This window comes from Miscanthus floridulus, chromosome 15 (assembly GCF_019320115.1).
Source record: "Miscanthus floridulus cultivar M001 chromosome 15, ASM1932011v1, whole genome shotgun sequence".
Taxonomy (NCBI): domain Eukaryota; kingdom Viridiplantae; phylum Streptophyta; class Magnoliopsida; order Poales; family Poaceae; genus Miscanthus; species Miscanthus floridulus.
In genome coordinates this window covers 76,884,102-76,906,116 of record NC_089594.1, presented here as the reverse complement: position 1 = coordinate 76,906,116, position 22,015 = coordinate 76,884,102, and the positions used below count along the sequence as shown (strand labels likewise).

Sequence of the window (22,015 nt, the reverse complement as noted above, 5' to 3'; positions counted from 1 at the left end):
TAGGAGAATGGTATAGTCGCCCAGTATTCAACACCGGGCGAACCTCAGCAGAATGGAGTAGCTGAAAGGCGTAACCGTACCCTGATGGATATGGTGCGTAGTATGATAAGTTACTCCACTTTACCGATGAGTCTGTGGATGGAGGCGTTAAAAACCGTCATTCATATTCTCAATAGAGTACCAAGTAAGTCGGTGCCCAAAACACCGTATGAGTTGTGGATAGGAAGAGTACCCTCACTTAACCACTTGCGTGTGTGGGGGAGCCCTGCTGAGGCTAAAGTTTTTAACCCAAATATTGAGAAGCTAGATCCCAAAATAGTGAGTTGCCATTTCATTGGCTATCCAGAAAAGTCAAAAGGTTTTCGTTTCTACTGTCCTAACAGACATACAAAGTTTGTAGAAACGAGACACGCTGTCTTCTTAGAGGATGAAATGATTAGGGGGAGCATGGTAGCTCGAGAAATTGACCTTGAAGAGAAGCAGGTGTATGCACCCACTCCGATCATTCATGAGCCATCTTTCTCACTACCTGCTGTTACTGCACCGACAGTACAAGACACTATGGTGCCAACACCTGTTGTTATCCTGCCTGTGGCAACAATGAATGATGATGAGGAACCTGTTCCTCAGGATCCTATAGAAACTATTGCTACACATGATGGGGAGCAACAACAGCCTCAAACAGAAAATGTGCCAAATGAGGAGGCCCCTAGAAGGTCTCAAAGAGTTAGAAAATCAGCTATTCCTGCTGATTATGAAGTGTACAACACTGAAGAATTCCAAATGGAGGATGATCCCACCTCATTTGAAGAAGCCATGAAAAGTGATCATTCATCAAAGTGGCTTGAGGCCATGGAAGATTAGATGAGATCATGAAATGCAAATAAAGTTTGGGATTTGGAGATAATTCCTAAAGGAGCCAAAATAGTAGGCTGTAAATGGGTCTACAAAACAAAACTTGACTCTTAAGGGAATATAGAGAGATATAAAGCCCGACTTGTGGCAAAAGGCTTTACACAAAGAGAAGGGATTGATTACAATGAGACCTTTTCTCCAGTCTCATGTAAGGATTCCTTCAGAATCATAATGGCATTAGTGGCACATTACGATTTAGAATTACATCAGATGGATGTAAAGACGGCATTTCTCAACGGAGACTTAGAAGAAAATGTTTACATGGCACAACCGAAAGGTTTTGTCATGGAAGGAAAAGAACGTTTGGGATGCCGCCTAAAGAAATCCATTTATGGATTAAAACAAGCTTCAAGACAGTGGTACTTGAAGTTTGATCAGACAATAAAGAATTTTGGGTTTAAAGATAATGTTGAGGACAATTGTGTCTACGCAAAGTTTAAGAATGGGAAGTTTATCTTCCTTGTCCTGTATGTGGATGATATCTTACTTGCTAGTAGTGATGTCAGTCTACTATTGGAAACAAAGAAGTTTTTGTCCTCAAAATTTGATACGAAAGATCTTGGTGAAGCTTCGTTCGTTCTAGGGATCGAGATTCACCGAGATAGAAGTAAAGGGGTATTAGGACTGTCACAAAAGGCATACATAAAAAAAGTCTTAAAGAAATTCAGTATGCACAAATGTAGTCCCTCACCTACTCCTATAGTCAAGGGCGACAGATATGGGGATTTTCAATGCCCCAGGAACCAATATGAGATCGATCAAATGAAAGTGGTTCCATATGCTTCAGCTGTCGGAAGCTTGCAATATGCTCAAGTGTGTACGCGCCCTGACATGGCATTTGTTACCGGGTTACTTGGCAGGTTCCAGAGCAATCCTGGAATAGAACACTGGAAATTGGTAAAGAAAGTCTTGCGTTATTTGCAAGGAACGAAAGGCCTCATGATGACGTATAGAAGATCTGATTCACTCCATATAGTGGGATATTCAGATTTTGATTATGTGGGAGATAATAGAAAAACCACGTCTGGATATGTGTTCACTCTTGCAGGGGGAGCTATTTTATGGAAAAGCTCAAAGCAAACCGTCACTACATCGTCCACACTGTATGCTGAGTTTGTAGCGTGTTATGAGGCAACGGGGCAGGTGAACTGGCTAAAGAAGTTCATGCCCGGTTTGAAGGTGGTTGACGACATCAATAGACCACTGAAGTTATACTGCGATAATAATCTAGCAGTACAGTATGCTCACAACAATAGGATCAAGTGGTGCTGCCAAACACATTGACATAAAGTATTATGTTGTGAAGGATAAAGTTCGGGGATCAAATGATAAGTCTTGAGCATATAAGTACCGAAAAGATGCTCGCGGATCTGCTTACAAAAGGCTTACCACCCAACGTGTTCAGAGAACATGTAGCCGGCACGGGTTTAAGGGAAATCCTATGATTCCTGGACTATAAAGGGCCCAAAAGTTAAAGTAACTATTTCAGATCAGAGACGTGCATTGTAGCTGTTAAATCTATCGGCGATTGACCGTGACGATGAAACATGCTCTATGCATCATCTGTGAAGAAATGAGTAAGGATAAAAGGATTGAAGTTTAAAGTTTAAAGATAAAAGTAATAGTGAGATCAAGGGGGAGAATGTTAGATTGATCTCTCAGCCAATAAGCCCAATGGCCTATTGGGCCTTGGTCACGCGCCCTGATCGGGGGCGCCCAACCCTACATGGTTGGTGGGCCCCCGTCGCACTGCGCTATATAAAGAGGTGGGGGGCTGGCGGCTCGAGGTACGAGGTTCACCATGAGCCGCAAACCCCACCGACAAACCCTAGATCGATCTAAGAGGGCGCGCAGCTAGCGACGGGATGCTCCACTGACTTCACCGTTGTCACTGCTACGCCATCCGTCTGCACTACATCGACGTCCGTGCCACCTCTACTCCACCCGTCGATGCCCGTGTGCTGCCTCCATCACCGAAGCTGAGATGGCCGGCTCCGCGACTCCCTCCGAGGGCTCAGGTTCAACACCAACACCTCTCTCTTCATCTCTCCGATCTTTCCCCTCTGTTCATCCCGTATTCAAAGGAACGAACCCTAGATCTACTGCTAGAGATCCTAACTGATTTTAACAATGGATGGATGCAGGAGCAAGAAGACTAGGAGCGCTAGCCGGCAGATAAGTTGGCTGAGTTGATCCAGTTCCTGCCTCCTATTGTTCAGCATTAAGATGTAGCACCAATGTAACTCCAGCAAGGCCGGTTTTTATTTTTCTAGCTTAAACTCTCTTCTCTTAATGAAAATGAAATGCAATTCTCTTGCGTTTTCGAGAAAAAAAGTATCGTTTTATTCCAATTTCTCAAACAGGACTAACATGAGATGCCTTACAGTGAAAACGTGTACTAGTTCACAATGAAGCAGTGAGGTCGTCACTCGTCAGGTAAAGAAAAGAGTAAAGCTAAACATCACTTTGTGTGATTTAAGGTCTCTTCTCATTTTGAATTTTTCTGCCAAGAACACCACGTGATCTTCTCCAACGCCAACAAGGTTAGGGTTAGGATTTGAAGTTCGGCGGTTTACTTGAATCCAACGAGCTTAGAAGGATTGCTAGGAAAGGCCAGCCTGACGATGTTGGCGGGTGCAAGTACGGCGTGGGGCAGGCGGCGGTGGCGACGCTGGCCACACAGTAAGGGAAAGATGATTGGGCAGGACAAGGGTGGGGGCGTGACGAAGATAGCCCAACCTCCTCCACCTAGATAGCATGATTGCGTATGTGGTGGGCCGGGTTGCCGCTGGAGCTCGGCTGAAGGCGGTGGCGACAAGGAAGCTTTGCCGGAGATGAAGAAGACAGCGGGAGGAGGCACATCCAATGGATTTTAGGACGGCTGGGGCGAGCTACTTGTCAAGGTCGGGGTCATGTGCAGGCAGGCGCATAATAAAGGAAGAAAGGAAAAGGATAAGGTAGAGAGATATTTGATATGGACCCTCCATTTTTATCTAAGGGTCAAACAAATTAAGGGATGATTGTCCTTGGGTTACTCATATGAGCGGTTCTTGGCCTCTTTTTTTTATTTGTTTTTCTTGTGGCTGTCATGTAGGCCCTTTAGTTTCTTTTTTCTTAGTTGTTTTTTCCACTCACTACCGGAAACGCCAAATTTGCCGAGTGTTTTTGTGTTTGCCGAGTGTTTTCTCTCGGACACTCGGCAAACAAGTTCTTTGCCAAGTGCTGCCATAAAAACACTCGGCAAAAAAAAAACACTCGGTAAAAATGTGGTTTGCCGAGTGTAAAAAAAACACTCGGCAAAGATGCCGAGTGTTTTTTTACACTCGGCAAAGTAAAAAAATATTTTTTTCTGGGAAAGAAAGAGAAGAAAAAAAATGAAAAAAAAATCTTTGCCGAGTGTCAAGATCTAGGACAATCGGCAAAGTAAAAAAATATTTTTTTTCTGGGAAAAAAGAGAAGAAAAAAATGAAAAAAATCTTTGCCGAGTGCCCAGATCTAGGACACTCGGCAAAGTAAAAAAATATTTTTTCCGGGAAAAAAAAGAGAAGAAAAAAAATGAAAAAAAATCTTTGTCGAGTGCCCAGATCTAGGACACTCGGCAAAGTAAAAAAATATTTTTTTCTGGGAAAGAAAGAGAAGAAAAAAAATAAAAAAAAATCTTTGCCGAGTGCCTAGATCTGAGACACTCGGCGAACGAAAAAAATTCTTTTTTAACCCCAGCGCGGGCTCCCCTTCTCCCCGCGCCGTCCACACGCCCTCTCCCCTTCTCCGCGCACGGGCCACCCCCTCCCCACGCATCTCCCTCGCGCCGCCCCCTCCTCCCTCTCGGCCCCGGCGTGGCCCCGCCCTCCCCTCCTCCTGCTCCGGCGCCGGTGCATCCTGCCCTCCCCTCCTCCCTCGCCGGCGTGGCCCACCCTCCCTTCCTCCCTCGCCGGCACGGTCCACCCTCCCCACCTCCCTCGCCGGCGCACCTCCCTCCCTCCTCCCCCGCCTCCACCAGATTCGGCCCCCACGCGGGCAGATCCGGTGATGGTGGCGCACAGGGAGGCCGGATCCGGCCCCGGCGCGGCCGCCCCCTCCTCTCCCTCTCTTCCCACCGTCGGTGCCCCTCCCCCTCCTCTCCCTCCTCTATCTTCCCCGGCGGCGGATCCGGCGCGGCCGCCCCCTCCTCTCCCTCTCTTCCCACCACCGGCGCCCGTCCCCCTCCTCTCCCTCCCCTCTCTTCCCCGGTGGCAGATCCGACCCGGCCACGCCCTCCTCTCCCTCTCTTCCCTGGATCCGGTGGCCGTGCCCTCCTCTCCCTCTGTTCCCTGGCGTGGCGAGTGGTGGCGTGGTGGTGGTGGGCGGTGGTGGCGTGGTGGTGGTGGCCAGTGGTGGCGAGGTGGTGGTGGGCGGCGGTGGTGGTGGCTCGTGGCCGCCAGATCCGGGTGGCTTTTTTTGTGGTGGCTTTTTTTTTGGTGGCTTTTTTTTGTGGTGGCTTTGTTTCGAAAAAAATGTTTGCCGAGTGTATTTTGGGCACTCGGCGAAGTCTTTGCCGAGTGTCCGACAAAAAAACACTCGGCAAAGTCTATTTGCCTATAAAAATTTGCCGAGTGTCTTTTGCCAAGTGTAACACTCGGCGAACCCTTTGCCGAGTGTCTTTTCACTACCGGAGACCGGCTCTTTGCCGAATGCTAGGTGGTTTGCCGAGTGTTGTTTTTCGGGCACTCGGCAAAGACGCCTTTGCCGAGTGTTTTTTTTGACACTCGGCAAAGAGGCTCTTTGCCGAGTGCTTTTTTTAACACTCGGCAAAGAGGCTCTTTGCCGAGTATTTTTTACACTCGGCAAAAGCTTATTTGCCGAGTGTTTTTTTTGACACTCGGCAAAGAGCTTCTTTGCCGAGTGTTATTTTTTTGACACTCGGCAAAGAAAATTTCAAAGCACATTTTGAAGCAGTAAATTAATTCAAATGAAAAAGTTTTCAACTACAAAGTTGTATAACTCATCAAGATGTACAATGTTTGTTTTGGTCTTTTCTTCATACGACAAAGTGAAAAAAAATTTGTTCACAAATCTAACATATCTCTCTTGTAGTTTATGAAACTACAAGAGAGATATATAAGATTTGTGAACAATGTTAGAACGACCATGTCGGATGAACAGATGACCAAACAATCAAAATAAACTTTGTAGATCTCGAAAAGTTATGAAACTTTGTAATTGGCAACTTTTTGATTTGAAAACATCTTGTCATGCAAAACTGCGTTTGAATTTCAAAATTTTAAAATTCGAACTTTTCAAACGACCTCGGATGAAAAAACAACCAAAATAAACTCTGTAGATCTCGAAAAGTTATGAAACATTGTAGTTGACAACTTTTTGATTTGAAAACATCTTGTCATGCAAAACTGTGTTTGAATTTCAAAATTTTAAAATTCAAATTTTGTAAACGACCTCGGATGGAAAAACTTCCTAAACTAAAAGTGTAGATCTCGAAAAGTTATGAAACTTTGTAGTTTACAACTTTTTTATTTGAATTCGTTTAGGGCCTCAAACATGCAATTTACACTCAGTTTAATATAATATATTGGGAACTAAAACGGAATCCAGACACAAGTGAGAGTGTGGTGTAGTGGCAGAGGAGGTACGTGCACAGCGGGAGGTCTCGGGTTCGAATTGCGTCGGCCGCGTAGCCATGAAATTCACACGAAAAATGTCGGAGATGGGTGGGCGCTGGCCGGTGGGGGCCTCCATCGATAAAAAAAATTTGGGTAAAAATTCCTATTTTGTTCGGGTTTTTTTCGGTTTCAACTTTGCCGAGCTTTGCCGAGTGCCCGATAAAAGACACTCGGCAAAGTTGGCTTTGCCGTCGCTGTTTATGGCGAGTGCTGTTCGCCGAGTGTTTTATGTCTTTTGCCGAGTGTTTCGGGCACTCGGCAAACTCAAGGAGTCCGGTAGTGTTTAGGCTCGGCAAATCTCCTGATTCCCGTAGTGACTGTTTTCTCCAGGTGAATTTGGAACAATGGCTAAGTTGTTTTTCAAGACGCTAAGTCGCTTGTTTTTTTTCACTGTACCTTGCAATATAATTGCAGGAAATCTCTTGCTGCACATTCGGGAAAAAAACTTATGTTCAAAACGGTTGTGAAAATTTGGCTACGTACAATTGGGAGGCCTGAAGCCCTGAACTACTTTCATTTCATCGGGACGGATGTCATGCTGGACTGAGTGGTGCCGCCTGTCGTAACCGAAGACGTGTAGTAGAAAGCATCAGGCGGCGGCATGTAGGTCGCCACCGGCATCCTCGCCGGCAGGCTTGGCAGAGGCGCCTCCAGCCGCAGCACGTTGACAGCCTGCCTGATGGACGGTCGCAGGCTCCGGTCAGGGTGCGCGCACCAGAGCCCGACGAGCATCACCGTCTCCACCTCCCGGGCGTCGAACTCACCCTTCAGCCGCGCGTCGGCGGCGTTGAGGACGGCTCCCCTGCCGTAGTACTCCCACACCCACTCCACAATGTGGACCACGCCCTCGCTTTCTTCCCCACGGCGAGCCGCCGCCACCACCATGGGCCGCCGGCCGCAGGCGATCTCGAGGAGCACGACGCCAATGCTGTAGACGTCCGACTCGGCGTCGGCCCTGCCGGTGATGACGCACTCGGGGTCCATGTAGCCCATCGTGCCCGCGACCACCGTCGTGTGCAAGCCGCGGTCGTGGTCGCCGAGCCTGGCGTGGAAGGACGCGTCCAGCATCACGTTGCTGGGCTTGATGTCCCTGTGCACCACGCACTGCTCCCACTCCTCGTGCAGGTAGAGCAGCGCCGACCCTAGCCCCAGCACGACGTCGTGCCGGCGCGGCCATGGCAGCAGCGTGTCGTCGGCGTCGTCGCTGCCACAACTGTAGAGATGCTTGTCGAGGCTTCCATTGGGCATGAGCTCATACACGAGGAGGAGGTCGCCGCCGCCGCAGCACCAGCCGACGAGCTGCACCAGGTTGCGGTGTCTCAGCCGGCTGATGATCCTCACCTCCGTGGCGTACTCTTTCCTCCCCTGCTTGGAGCCCTTGGACACCCTCTTGATGGCGACGTGAAGGTTCATCTCCTTCAAGAATCCTCTGTACACCGATCCAAATCCTCCTTCCCCGAGCTTCCTGTCATCGGCAAAGTTGCCGGTGGCAATGGCGAGCTCGCCGTAGCGAAACCGCTTCGGCCCTGTCCCTTTCTCGAACTCGTCTTCCATCTCCGGCTCGTCATCATCAAAGAAATCACACTGTTCCCGCTCTTGCTCCCTCGCTTCCTCCGGAAATCTTCCTTTTCCCACCGTCGCCGGAGAAGGAGAAACGCGGACAAGCCCAGGGTGACCAGGACGGAGACCAAACTGACGGGCATGCCGACCGTGACGACCCCTGTCTTGGACGAAGACGAAGGCCATGCGGGGGAAAAGACCCTGGAACTTCCTGTGGTGACGGCGGGTAAGCCGGACGTGTACCAGGAACCGCCTGTGATGGCGGCGGCGCCGGCTCCGGTGGCAGAGTGACGTCGAACGCGCCCACCTGGTACCGCAGGTAGCAGCTGTACCCCCTGAGGGCACCGGAGATGTTGTTGGGGAACAGGCTCCACAGCTTGTCGGCGTAGCTCGAGATACACCTGTTGCACTCGCTGGCGCTGAGGTCCCTGGTGCACTGCGCCAGGCCGTACATCCGGCCCTTCTGCGGCCCCGAGTACGGCGTGCTGTCGTTGGAGATCCGCAGCGGCAAGGTTTCCATGCCGCCGGCGAACATGCACATCAGGGGCACCGAGGCCGCGCGCACCTCGTCCGAGGTGTTAGGCGTGGCGATGGAGACTGGAGGCTCGTAGTCGAGGTCCGCGGCATCGGGGATTGGCGCCGCCGAGTACCGGAGCACGCACGCGTCGTACACCGCGTTCACGCTCCGGCTGCCCGGGCACGCCGCCGTGATCCCGGGCGGCGCCCTGGAGAGGCAACCGAGGCACTCGGCCATGTTGCTGTCCGCGAAGCACATGATGAGGCCGAACACCGCGTCGGCCCCGCCCCGACGCTGCCCTTGTCACTACCGGAAACAGAGCTTTTGCCGAGTGCAAAATGCTTTGGCGAGTGTCAAAAATCAAGCACTCGGCAAAGACCTTCTTTGTCGAGTGCCGCACTCGACAAAGAATTGCACTGCCGGGCACTCGGCAAAAAAGGGCACTCGGCAAAGGACTTCTTTACCGAGTGCCAGACTCTCGACAAAAGCGCGACACTCGGCATAGGCTGACCCTCGTAACGGTGTTCAGCCACATCCTTCTTTGCCGAGTGCCTGCTGTTAGGCACTCGGCAAAGGTTTTTTTTAAAAAAAATTCTTTGCCGAGTGTCCCAAATCTGGCACTCGGCAAAGTATTTTTTCAGTGCCCCTGACACGGCACTCGACAAAGATTTAATTTTTTTTAAATGTCTTTGCCAAAAAAAATTCAAAACCCTCTTTACCGAGTGACTTATTCTGGGCACTCGGCAGAGACCCCCTTTGCTGAGTACCATGCTCCGGCACTCGGCAAATTTTTTTATTTTTGTTTTTGGCCTCCAAATTTTTTGTGCAGCCCTTTTAAAGCACCAGGAACTCCTAGTTAGAATTTGGGGATTTTTTGTGGCTTTTTGATATATTTAGTTACTTTATTTCGTTTACTTGAATTTTTTCGAAAAATATAATTTTGAACTGCACGTGGTACGAATAATGGAATTTAATGATTCAAAAAATGATAGTCATGTTACTGAGTGTAGTGTGAGGCCGTATCCAGGAACGGACCCGAAATTTTGGACATTTTGTTCACGAAACATGACCGCGAACTTGCGTGCGAAGTGTTTTTAAATTCTATAAAAAGCAAACGAAGTCCAAAAATAATGAAACTTGTTGAGATGTCGTGATATCGTATGTGGAGGCTATGATAAAAATTTCAGAAGATTGTGTGCTGTGTTGATAGCAATATTGGTGTGCGTGATGCCGTTTGCATTTTGTGCGATGATAATTCACTGTAAATTACTCGAATTACTAGTATAAGTATTACAGTAAATAGGAGTATATGATTCCATTTGATATATATATACATGTCGTATTTAGAGTTGCCATGGTTCCTGCAGGTTATATTATAATTACTAGTATATGATAATTGTTATTTGTGGGATCATAACACCATGGTTCCTGCAGGTTGCAAAATTTTCTTGTAACCCCTCAATATGTGCACCCCAACTTGAAGCAGTTGAAATGATTATAAGTTTTCGTCTTAAAACACTATGTTCATTCAAATTCTCTAAGTTGATGTTTGAGGTTCAGGATTTTTTTAGATTTGTTTGCCCGCCAACATCAATTGCCTCTATGTAAAAACTTTCATCATTGACGATAAATAAACTTAGAAAATGGTTACAACTTACAACTAAATATGATATAGGATAACCACATATGAAAGCAATATGTTTGATTGCCGTGATCTTCAATATAATTGGAAGTGAACAAAAGCTTCTGGTTAAAGATCAGCTTGTGACAAATCTTGATAGGTTTTGTCTGTGTGTTTTTGCCTTCCCTTTTGTGGGACATTGGTTGATTTTTGGGATCTAGAAAGAATAGCGGTATGTCAATGGTATCCATTAAATTTTTTGTTTGTGAACTTTGATTTTCTGAAAGTGCTACGTTTTTTGTATTTTGTTTTGTGTTTTATCTGCAATATGCAGGTACCCTATTCCTCCTTTTGATTTTTCTGTCAAGGGTGTTACATCAATCTCATCAGATGTTCATAAGTACGGATTAGCACCAAAAGGCACAAGCATTGTCCTGTACAGAAATCATGAAATTAGAAAGGTAAGAAGAATCATGGTATATCTGTCTTTACTTTACTCGACCAAAATTCTAACATTTTCCTCTCTGTGTGATTCACTCTGACATCTGGGATATCACCAACAAATTCAGCATCAGTTTGTTGCTGGTAAGCTCTTCCTCTTCTTCCAAAATAAAATGGAACTTCTTTAATGAACTTATGTCTTTTTAACTTATGTTCGTATTAATGTCATATATTGGTTTTCGTTATGGAAAATACATATAACTGGCCGTTGGGGCCATTATATAAAATCAGGTGGGGAACGCCTCCCCCCGTTGACCTTCACAAAAAAATATAGCTGGAAGAACTGTTAGCTGTAATTTTTTTTAAATGGTCTGGAGAAGTTGGATATGCTTCCGCTATCCGTGGACGTAGTACTTGGTTCCTGAAAATCCTTTGTTATCTTAACTTCTTTGAGTCTTCTTCAAAAGTTTGAATAGTGATTTACAATTGCATTTGTGTTTCCTTGTTTGTTCAGTTACCGAGTGGACCGGTGGGCTTTATGTTTCTCCCACTATGGCTGGAAGCAGGCCAGGTGGATTAATTGCGGGAGCTTGGACTGCTATGAGGTCTCTCGGACTGAATGGTGACAAACTTATTCTGAAATTCCATCAGTGTGTAGTGGTGGCTTAGAATCAAATAGTACTTGTGATGTATACCATTGCTTTTCTTGCTTTCCAGGCTACTTGGACAGTACAAGCCGTATCATGGAAGTTTCGAAGAAAATACAAAGAGGGTAAACTTGTTTGTTTATTATGCCTGAACTCTGAACTATGACTACAAGACAAAAGACAAACTCTGACTGTAGCTATGTTTTACCCATTTTTGTTTATTTATTTATTGTAACTTTTTAAATTGAAGTAGTATTATTCACGCAGATATTTATTTTCTACTAGTATGCATGGTCAAATGCCAAATTAATTAGCACACTTGTAATATTTCTATACTAAGAATAGATGTGCTTCCTTTTGTTGTGACTGGATCATCAAAATGGATCACTGCTTAGCTGTGGGTAAAATTTTATGGCTTGTGCAGGATTGGAGAGATCCCAGGGTTGTTTGTGATTGGGAAACCAGATATGACCGTTGTGGCATTCGCCTCGGATGTTGTCGACATATTTGAGGTGAACGACATAATGTCATCAAAAGGTTGGCATCTCAATGCTCTGCAGAGACCTAACAGGTAAATCTTGGCTTCAGGCAAACAATTGTATTGTACTCCCTCCATTCCAAATTATTAGAGATTTTTGCTTTTCCACATACATAGCTTTTTATATGCACTTAGATATACATAATAAAAACAGTGTATCTAGAAAAACAAAAAAAGTCTTATAATTTGGAATGGAGTGAGTCCCTTCACCCCAGCAGCCATCGGTGCTATTTGCATTCTCGGCTAGTCTGACAATCCTTACCGGTTTCAGTTTGCACATTTGTGTGACCCTTCAACACACGACTATTTACGACCAATTCCTGAAGGATCTGCAAGATTCTGTGAACACTGTGAGTTGCTCAGCACGTGTTATGTTATGTCGCCTAATGGCTATTATTACCCTGATCCATTCCATCGCTAGGAAAGGCTATGTTTTCTTATGACGTTTGGCGTTGGCAGGTGAAAGCAAACCAGGCCCTATTAGCGGTGGAATGGCTCCTATCTACGGCGCCGCAGGGAAGATGCCAGACAGAGGCACGGTGAAGGAGCTGCTTGTGGAGTTCATGGACAGCTCTTGCTGAACTGATTATGGCTTGTGAAAAACAGTCGCAGTGCTGTGATTTGTTTGCCTAGGTATACAAAGTTATCATAGGAAAGAGGGGAAAGTCATTGAGGAGATACAGCCACATGTATTAAGTATTAACGATTATTACAAGAAGTGTATCCGTATGATTGTATATCAATATCAGAGCATGCAGGTTTCAAAAAAAAAATATCAGAGCATGCATACACTACTGGAAACAGAGACTTTGCCGAGTGTAAATTTCTTTGCCGAGTGTCAAAAATCAGACACTCGGCAAAGATCTTCTTTGCCGAGTGCTGCACTCGGCAAAGATTTCTTTGCCGAGTGCCGGGCACTCGGCAAACACAGGCACTCGGCAAAGGACTTCTTTGCCGAGTGCCAGACTCTCAGCAAAATCTCTACACTCGGCATAGGCTGCCCGTGAAACGGCGCCCTGCCACGGCCTTCTTTGCCGAGCGCCTGCGGTTAGGCACTCGGCAAAGATTTGTTTTTTTTTGTTTTTAATTTCTTTGCCGAGTGCCCCAGATCTGGCACTCGGCAAAGATTTATTTATTTTTTAAAATTCTTTGCCGAGCGTCTCAGATCTGGCGCTCGGCAAAGAAATTTTTTTTATTTTTAAAATACTTTGTCGAGTGCTCCCTGGACGGCACTCGGCAAAGATTTAATTTTTTTTATTATTTGTTTGCCGAGTGCTCCTGTGTATGCACTCGGCAAAGAGGAAATTTAAAAAAAAAATTAAAACATTCTTTGCCGAGTGCCTGATGGCTGGCACTCGGCAAAGACAACCCTTTGCCGAGTGCCATGCCCCGGCACTCGGCAAAGTTTTTTTGTTTTTTTTGTTTTTTGCCTCCAATTTTTTTGTGCAGCCTTTTTAAAGCACCAGGAACTCCTAGTTAAAATTTGGGGATTTTTTGTGGCTTTTTGTTATATTTAGTTACTTTATTTCGTTTACTTGAATTTTTTCGGAAATTAGAAATTTGAACTGCACGTGGTACAAATAATGGAGTTTAATGATTCAAAAATTGATAGTCATGTTAGTGAGTGTTATGAGAGGCCGTATCCAGGAACGGACCCGAAATTTCGGACATCTCATTCACGAAACATGTCCGCGAAATTGCGTGTGAAGTGTTTATAAATTCTATAAAAAGCAAACGAAGTCCAAAAATCATGAAACGTGTTGAGATGTCGTGATATCATATGTGGAGGCTATGATAAAAATTTCAGAAGATTTCGTGCACGTTGTCACGTACGATGCTTACAAACCAGGACATCTCCTCACGTGATATCAGATATCAGGTGTGGAGATGTCCTGGTTTGTAAGCATCGTACGTGACAACGTGCACGAAATCTTCTGAAATTTTTATCATAGCCTCCACATATGATATCACGACATCTCAACACGTTTCATGATTTTCGGACTTCGTTTGCTTTTTATAGAATTTATAAACACTTCACACGCAATTTCGCGGACATGTTTCGTGAATGAGATGTCCGAAATTTTGGGTCCGTTCCTGGATACGGCCTCTCATAACACTCACTAACATGACTATTAATTTTCGAATCATTAAACTCCATTATTCGTACCATGTGCAGTTCAAATTTCTAATTTCCGAAAAAATTCAAGTAAACGAAATAAAGTAACTAAATATAACAAAATGCCACAAAAAATCCCCAAATTGTAACTAGGAGTTCCTGGTACTTTAAAAAGGCTGCACAAAAAAATTGGACGCCAAAAACAAAAAAAAACAAAAAAACTTTGCCGAGTGCCGGGGCATGGCACTCGGCAAAGGGTGTCTTTGCCGAGTGCCAGCCATCAGGCACTCGGCAAAGAATGTTTTAATTTTTTTTTAAATTTCCTCTTTGCCGAGTGCATACACAGGAGCACTCGGCAAAGAAATAATAAAAAAAAATTAAATCTTTGCCGAGTGCCGTCCAGGGGGCACTCGGCAAAGTATTTTAAAAATAAAAAAATTTTCTTTGCCGAGCGCCAGATCTGAGACGCTCGGCAAAGAATTAAAAAAAAATTTAAATCTTTGCCGAGTGCCAGATCTGGGGCACTCGGCAAAGAAATTAAAAACAAAAAAAGCAAAATCTTTGCCGAGTGCCTCCCTGATCCGGCACTCGGCAAAGCCGCGGACTTAGCGGTTTTTGACCGGCCGGGCAGTCACTGCCAGCCGTCCCGCGCCCACGCCTGCCCGCCCACGCCTGCCTGCCCCGCTCGCCCGCGCCGCCACCGGCCACCCGCGCGCCACGCCGCCCGGTCGCCGTGCCTGCCTGCGCGCCCTGCGCCCGTGCCGTCCGCGCGCCCGCGCCGCCCGGCCGCTGTGTCGCTCGCACGCCCTGCGCCCGCGCCAGCCGTGACCCGCGCCGCCCGGCCGCCGCGCTGACCGCGCGCCCGTGCGCCTGCGCGCCCGCGTCGCCCAGACGCCGCGTTGCCCGCGCGCCGCACGCCCGCCCGCCCGCACGCCCGCCCGCCCGCGCCGCCTTGCCCTCGGTGCCCACGCGCCCGGCCGCCCGCGCGCCATGCCCTCGGCCGGCCCTGCCCCCGGCCAGGGCCGCCCGCTGCCTTCGCGCCCTGCCGCCGGCCGCGCCGTTCCCCCGGCTGTCCCTTCCCCCAGCCGCGCCGCCCGCTGCCCGCGCGCCAGGCCGCGCCGTGCCCCCGGCTGGCCCTTCCCCCGGCCGCGCCGCCCTGACCCCGGCCGGCCCTGCGCCCCGGCCGCGCCTTTTTTCTGGCCTTGCCCTGCCCCTGGCCGCGCCCCGTGGACCACCCGCCCCGACGCCATCCGTGCTCGACCCCGTCCCCGACTCCACCCGATCCCGACGCCGCCCGCCCCTACCCCGTCGCCCGTCAGGTATGCCTTCTCACTTATTATTATCGAGGTAGTGGTAGTTGTAGTAGTATTAGTTGTACTAGTGGTAGTATTAGTACAACTAGTGGTAGTATTAGTAGTAGAATTAGTGGTAGTAGTAGTAGTAGAAGTAGTGGTAGTAGTAGTAGTACAACTAATGATATTAGTTGTAGCAATAGTGGTAGTAGTAGAAGAACCAATGGGAGTAGTAGTAGCAATAGTGAAAGTAGTAGTACAAGTAGTGGTACTACATGGATATATTCTTCTGCATGGATTGATATCCAAACTACATGGCTTCTGTTGAGCCATATGTGTTTGTCGGCCATCGTGCCGTTGTTTTTTGCAGGTTTTGGAAACCTCACCGTGCAGGGGACGTTTTGCCGAATTTTTTTGTAAATAATAGTATTTTGTTCCATTTTTGTAGAGAAGAGCCCGTCAGAGTTGAGTTGGAGTTCTCGCCACCGTGTCGGTCTGCCTGCACCGCGTCGTCTTGCCACTGCACCGACCCGCCACGGCCCCGCTAGCCTGACTCCGTCGCCACCCTAGGTATAACCCCTCTTTTCATATCATTGTCATAGATCGCGTAACCCAGTTAGGCGTCTCCCGTTCGAAAGAGATACGGTTGGAGGTATGCAGATCTTTGCATATCTATGACCGTATCTATTTCGGATTGTCCACGCTTTTTGGACAGCCCGCGGATACGTAGATGGGTTAGTTTCCATGTTCTGCTCTAGTCCGAGACAGAGTTTCGGCATCACCTCCCTGTTGTTCTCCGGATACACACTCTTCTTTGGCAGGACGTGTATCTGGAGAACAGTGGGGAGGTGCTGCCGAAATTCTGTCTCGGATAGGAGTAGAGCATGGAAACTAACCTCATCTACACATCTGCGGGTGGGATTAGGACCTATCCTCACCTATTAGACAGTAGGAACACCATGTACATGCAATTAATGGTTACATTACTCGCTGATACATATGTTAGAGGATGGATGACCGTCAGTGGATGTACACGGGCTGGAGAAGTCAGAGTGATTACACCACGGAATGGATGAACAAGACCGATGCTTTCTTGAATAGTGCATTTGGCAACGCTGCTAAAGGACATTGCCTAGTTTTGTGTCCCTATAGCAAATGTGGAAACAGGAGAAGGGTAAACAAGGTGGAAATGGGTAAACATCTTGTGAAGAATGGATTTATGCCAGACTACACCCGATGGGTCCACCATGGTGAAGCCCATCGTATGAGAGAGGAGGTGGTGAGACCACGGGTGGAGGCTTTTGATGCTGATGCTGGGGTAGCAGACATGTTAGATGACTTTCACCAAGGACAGTTCGATGAGGGACATGAGAAGGAGGAGATGGAAGCAGCCGCACAGGCGTTCTATGATATGATGGACTCGGCACAGAAACCCCTTCATGATCGATCAACGGTGTCTCAACTGGATGCCATTGGACGCTTAATGGGGTTGAAGTCCGAGTTAAACTTAAGTCGACCTAGCTTCGATAAGATGTTGGCCGTGATTGGCACCTTGCTTCCGGAGGGCCACATTCTGCCAAAGAGCATGTACGAGTCACAGAAACTCCTTTGAGCACTTAAGATGCCATATGAGCAGATACATGCTTGTCCGAAAGGGTGTCTCCTATTTAGGAAAGAACACGAGCATGCAAAGTTCTGTACAAAGTGTAAATCCTCCAGGTACCTGGAGGTAGACTCTGATGATGGCCAGAAGAGGCAACTTACGATCCCCATGAAAATCCTACGGTACCTTTCGTTCCTACCGAGGATCCAACGGCTATACATGACCGAGGAATCCACGAAACAGATGACATGACACAAAAATGGCAAACGGTACAATCCTAACAAGATGGTACATCCATCCGATGGTGAAGCTTGGATCCACTTTAATGATAAACCTCCGATGCGGAGTACCCCAACAAGGCGGCGCGGGTGAAGGCAGAGTTTTGGGTAAGTCTCCCTTGCACAACATTGCTCAATACGTCGCATTCATTAGACTTTTCTTGAAATAATGAATCGATACATCGCTTTTGTATGCAGACTTATTATAGATGCGAGGAGGGATTTGAGGCCAGGGCGGAGCAGGCGACTACCAAAGCCTGTAAAAAACTCGTCACCGACATGCATCACGAGGCGCGCATCTAGGCCATCGTAACCTACTACGGGTCGAAGCTTGAAGAGAGGAAAACCAAGAAAGACGCAAGAGAGATGTAGCTGACCCGGGAGCAGTACCTTAAGGTAAATGAAGAACATCAACATTGATTCGATTTGAGATTAAGTTGGTTTAATTTGATCTTCTTATATGTCCAATACTTGATGACGTGTAGGTGATTCCCTGGTGGTGCCAAGCATATCCCGAGTGCTGGGCGATGATGGTGGACAGGTGGTTCACGGATGAGTACCTCAAGATGCATAGGGATGCCCGGGACCGTCGTTTACTGATGCAAGGTCCAGCACACCATCAAGGCACCCGCAACCTCGCCGGATACAAACAAGCATGGGTACGCGAATTGATTTATCTATTGTCACGCTTAGTTCTGTCTGATTTCTAATCATCGTGCTGTCTTTCTCGCAGTCGGCATCACATAGTGGCCAGGCTTGCTCAGACTTCCAGGCATGGTGTATGGCCCACAAGGGTAAGGCGACGTCTGACGTCTCCTTCAACCTGGAGGACCCACCCGAGGCATACACGAACCCGAGCGTCCACTCCCGCATCAGTGAGTACACTGAGGTGGCGAGGTCGCTCCATGGGGCAGACCACGATCCGAGCACCCAGGACTTCGATGGAGAGGCCGTCATGAGGGCGGGGCAAGGCAAGAAGCATGGACGGTTCTGGCTTGGCGACGGCGTCATCGACACGGCCTCTACTCCTTCTCTCTCCCAGATCCGAGCACGGAGCACGAGCGAGAGCCCGGCCGTGTGAGCACCGGGTCAATGCACTCGAGGTTATTCCTGTTTTACTCGTCATACATTGATCTTTACACACCTTAATTAGCTTTGCATTACTGAAACATTGGAGTGAAATATTACAGGCCCAGCTGGAACAAGAAATGAAGGAACGTTAGGAGCTGGGGGCCCAGTTGGAGGCCGAGCGGGCCGAGCGGCAGGCCCAGGCGTAGAGGCTGATGGACATTACGGATTTCCTACAAGGGCTTGGGCAACGTATGGGCTTGTCTCTGCCACCTGGGCTGTTGGTTCCACCTCCGCCTCCGCGTCCTGCAGCTGCAGCTGCTCCTGTGAGTATCAAAGTTTTTTACTTTCACTTGTGCTTTGCTTGTATGGCCTCTATCGTCCTAGATTAGCTATCAAAATAATTTTGTCTCACATGCAATCTTTTCTCTTTGTGCAGTCTCCATCTGACGGTGGTTCGAATAATCCACCTCATGCACCTACGAATGATGCACCTGGGCCTTCACCACAGTCGCAGTGGCCGAGATGAGTGCATGTTGTATTTTTTACATTTGTTGTTCACTTGGTGATGGACTTGTGATGCACTTGTGGACTTTGATGGACTTGTAAACTTATTTGGATGGACTTGAGCACTTATTATTACATATTGTGATGGATGTGTTATGGGCGGATGGATGTGTGGATGGATGAGATATATATATGTGACGGATGAGATATATATGTGATGGATGAGATATATATGTGATGGATGAGATATATGTGATATATGTTTGTATGAATGTATTTGTCATGATGGAACGCAAAAAAAAATATTTGCTGTTTTGGGTCACTTTGCCGAGTGTTGCACTCGGCAAAGGACCCCTTTGCCGAGCGCAATGGTCACAACACTCGGCAAAGCTGGCAAAATGGGCGACCAGAAAACAGATTTTCCAGCTTTGCCGAGTGCTGTGACTATAACACTCGGCAAAGAAATTTTAAAAAAAATTAAACTTTGCCGAGTGCCTGCTGTGTTGGCACTCGGCAAAGAGTTTTTTTTTTAAAAAAATCTTTGCCGAGTGCCTGGAGTGGTGGCACCCGGCAAAGAAAATTTCCAAAAAAAATAAAAGCTCTTTGCCGAGTGCCTTCCGGGTTGACGCTCGGCAAATAATTTTTTGAAAAAAAATAAAAAATCTTTGCCGAGTGCCTGGAGGTTTGGCACTCGGCAAAGAAAATTTTCAAAAAAAAAATAAAAGCTCTTTGCCGAGTGCCTTCCGGGTTGGCGCTCGGCAAAGAATTTTTTTTTAAAAAAAAACTTTGCCGAGTGCATGGAGGGTTGGCACTCGGCAAAGAAAATTCTCAAAAAAAAATAAAAGCTCTTTGCCGAGTGCCTCACGTGTTGGCACTCGGCAAAGAAAGTTTTAAAAAAAATTTAAAAAAATCTTTGCCGAGTGCCGGCAGGGTTGACACTCGGCAAAGTGACCGTCAACGGAACCGGCGCCGTGACGGTCTCTTTTCTTTGCCGAGTGCTCGATAAAATACACTCGGCAAAGAGTGCTTTGCCGATCAAATTTTTGTCGTGTGTGCTTTGCTGAGTGCCGCACTCGGCAAAGGCTTTGCCGAGTGCAATATAGCCTTTGCCGAGTGCCTCAGGCACTCGGCAAAGAACCTGAATCCAGTAGTGATATGCAATGTACCACCAGGCTTACAAACGTATCTGTTCCTATAAAACATCATTTCAGGGGATAATAATAATAATAAACGTATCTATGCTTGGAAAATCATTTTTCCAGCTTTGCCGAGTGCTGTGACCATGGCACTCGGCAAAGAATTTTTTTTTTAAAAAAATTCAAACTTTGCCGAGTGCTGGCTAGTGGGCACTCGGCAAAGATTTTTTTTTAAAAAAAAAAATCAAACTTTGCCGAGCGCAGGACAGGGGGCACTTGGCAAATAATTTTTTTAAAAAAAACAAAAAATCTTTGCCGAGTGCCTGAAGGGTTGGCACTCGGCAAAGAAATTTTGTAAAAATAAAATAAAAAAATCTTTGCCGAGTGCCTGCAGGGTTGGCACTCGGCAAGGAAATTTTTTTTAAAAAAAATATAAAATCTTTGCCGAGTGCCTGCAGGGTTGACACTCGGCAAAGTGACCATCAACGGGGCCGGCGCCGTGACGGTTGCTTTTCTTTGCCGAGTGTCCCCGGGGCACTCGGCAAATCCTTTGCCGAGTGCCCGATAAAAGACACTTGGCAAAGAGGGCTTTACCGATCAATTTTTTGCCGTGTGTTCTTTGCCGAGTGCCGCACTCGTCAAAGGCTTTGCCGAGTGTAATTTGGCCTTTGCCGAGTGCCTCAGGCAAAGAACCTGAATCCAGTAGTGTGTAGAACCCGCCGTTGCTGCTGGACGCCGCCGGGAGCGTGGCCAGGAGCTGGTCCTGGTTCTTCTTGTATTGGCTGCCGCCCATGTAGTTGCCCGTCGTTGAGCAGGATGCATATATAAGCCGGCTCCATGGTGTTGTTGTCCTGCCCCGCTGCTGCAACGAAGAGGAAGGCGAGATGAAGAAGGAGAAGGCAGGAAGCCATGGCCGGGAACGCCCATGCCCTCTGTTCCTTGTCAGGTCACCCTCTTTTCTCCTCGTCATTAGTTGTTCATTTCGTGCATGACAAAAGGACTCGGCATCTCTGTGTACTGTCTCCTCGTTAAAGCAGGTACGTAGAAATCTATAGAGCTTTGGGCTTGCAGATGTATACTAGATCACTGCAGAGGCGTCCATGCAACCCTCATTGAGCGCATCGGCCAGAGGCTACCAGGTTAGAAAGGCAAAATGCCGAATAGAGCATGCAGGCAAACCTTAGTCACCTGACTGTGTTCCAGCTAGCAGTTTGGGCGGGAAAGAAGATTGACAAAATCAGAAGATCCTTCCTCTACAAAGATGAGGAGAAACGGAAACGCAAATGGGAGTCATCTTCTAGTGAATTGGTTCACAGTCTGCAAGCCAAAGGATTCGGGCGGCATGGGAGTGCTAAACCTGGATAGATTTGGGACGGCCCTTCGCCTCAGGTGGTTTTGGTAGGAATGGGGTGATGACCCCAATGCTTTGATGAGAACGGAAGTTGCCTACAATGACACAGATCGCCTCATTCATTGGCCTATGAATTAGATTACAGAATGTTTAGCTGCCGATGTGCAAGATACAATTATTTAATTGGAAACGGACAGCTGACGGTGCCTACTCCACTAGCTCGGCGTACAGGACACGGTTCCGAGGCTCACACCGGAAGTTCAACCATAACCTCATTTGGAAGGCAAGATCAGAGAACCAATGCAAGATTCACGTCTGGATCCTCATGCACGACAAAATCCTAACGGCGGACAATCTACAAAAGAGGAGTTAGCCACACCAAGAACATTGTGTCTTGTGTAAGGGTCCTCTAGAAATAGGGCGTCATCTCTCCTTGCTTTGCCCCTTCGCAAAAGCCATTTGGGATCAAGTGCTAGCTTGGGAAAACTTTGTCGTGCAATGGCCACAACAGGACCCTGCCTCAATTTCCGAATGGTGGGAGCAGGTGGCAAGCAAGATTCAAAAGCAAGACCGTAGGTGGTTCAATGGCATGGTGACATACATTATGTGGAATTTATGGAAGGAGAGGAATAGAAGAATCTTCGAAAACATGCACAAGGCGGCGCAACAGGTGGCATTTTTGACCAAAGAGGATATAGTGCAAAAGCTTAAAGCATTGAACTTTGTTGAGGGGTCAAATTAAACTAATAGTGTGATACATGTTTTCTC

General features: G+C 47.4%; 1 protein-coding gene and 1 pseudogene across 1 annotated transcript; one reads left to right on the top strand and one right to left on the bottom strand.

The window, feature by feature from the left end:
* Nucleotides 1-7,085: 7,085 nt before the first annotated feature.
* On the bottom strand, nt 7,086-20,866 carry LOC136507716 (L-type lectin-domain containing receptor kinase IX.1-like; annotated as a pseudogene).
* Nucleotides 10,505-12,661, top strand: LOC136509398 (sphingosine-1-phosphate lyase-like). The gene is made up of 8 exons (XM_066504207.1): nt 10,505-10,513; nt 10,558-10,731; nt 10,840-10,855; nt 11,226-11,333; nt 11,429-11,483; nt 11,783-11,929; nt 12,168-12,250; nt 12,356-12,661. Exons 1-8 carry the CDS (start codon nt 10,505-10,507, stop codon nt 12,475-12,477), a joined length of 714 nt encoding a protein of 237 aa, XP_066360304.1. The 3' UTR covers nt 12,478-12,661.
* Nucleotides 20,867-22,015: the final 1,149 nt, after the last annotated feature.

Excerpts from the sequence above, each read along its gene's own strand:
- LOC136509398 (XM_066504207.1), top strand. Across the intron at positions 11,484-11,782 it reads TCGAAGAAAATACAAAGAGG|GATTGGAGAGATCCCAGGGT; the intron begins GTAAACTTGTTT and ends TGGCTTGTGCAG. Across the intron at positions 11,930-12,167 it reads GCTCTGCAGAGACCTAACAG|TTTGCACATTTGTGTGACCC; the intron begins GTAAATCTTGGC and ends TACCGGTTTCAG.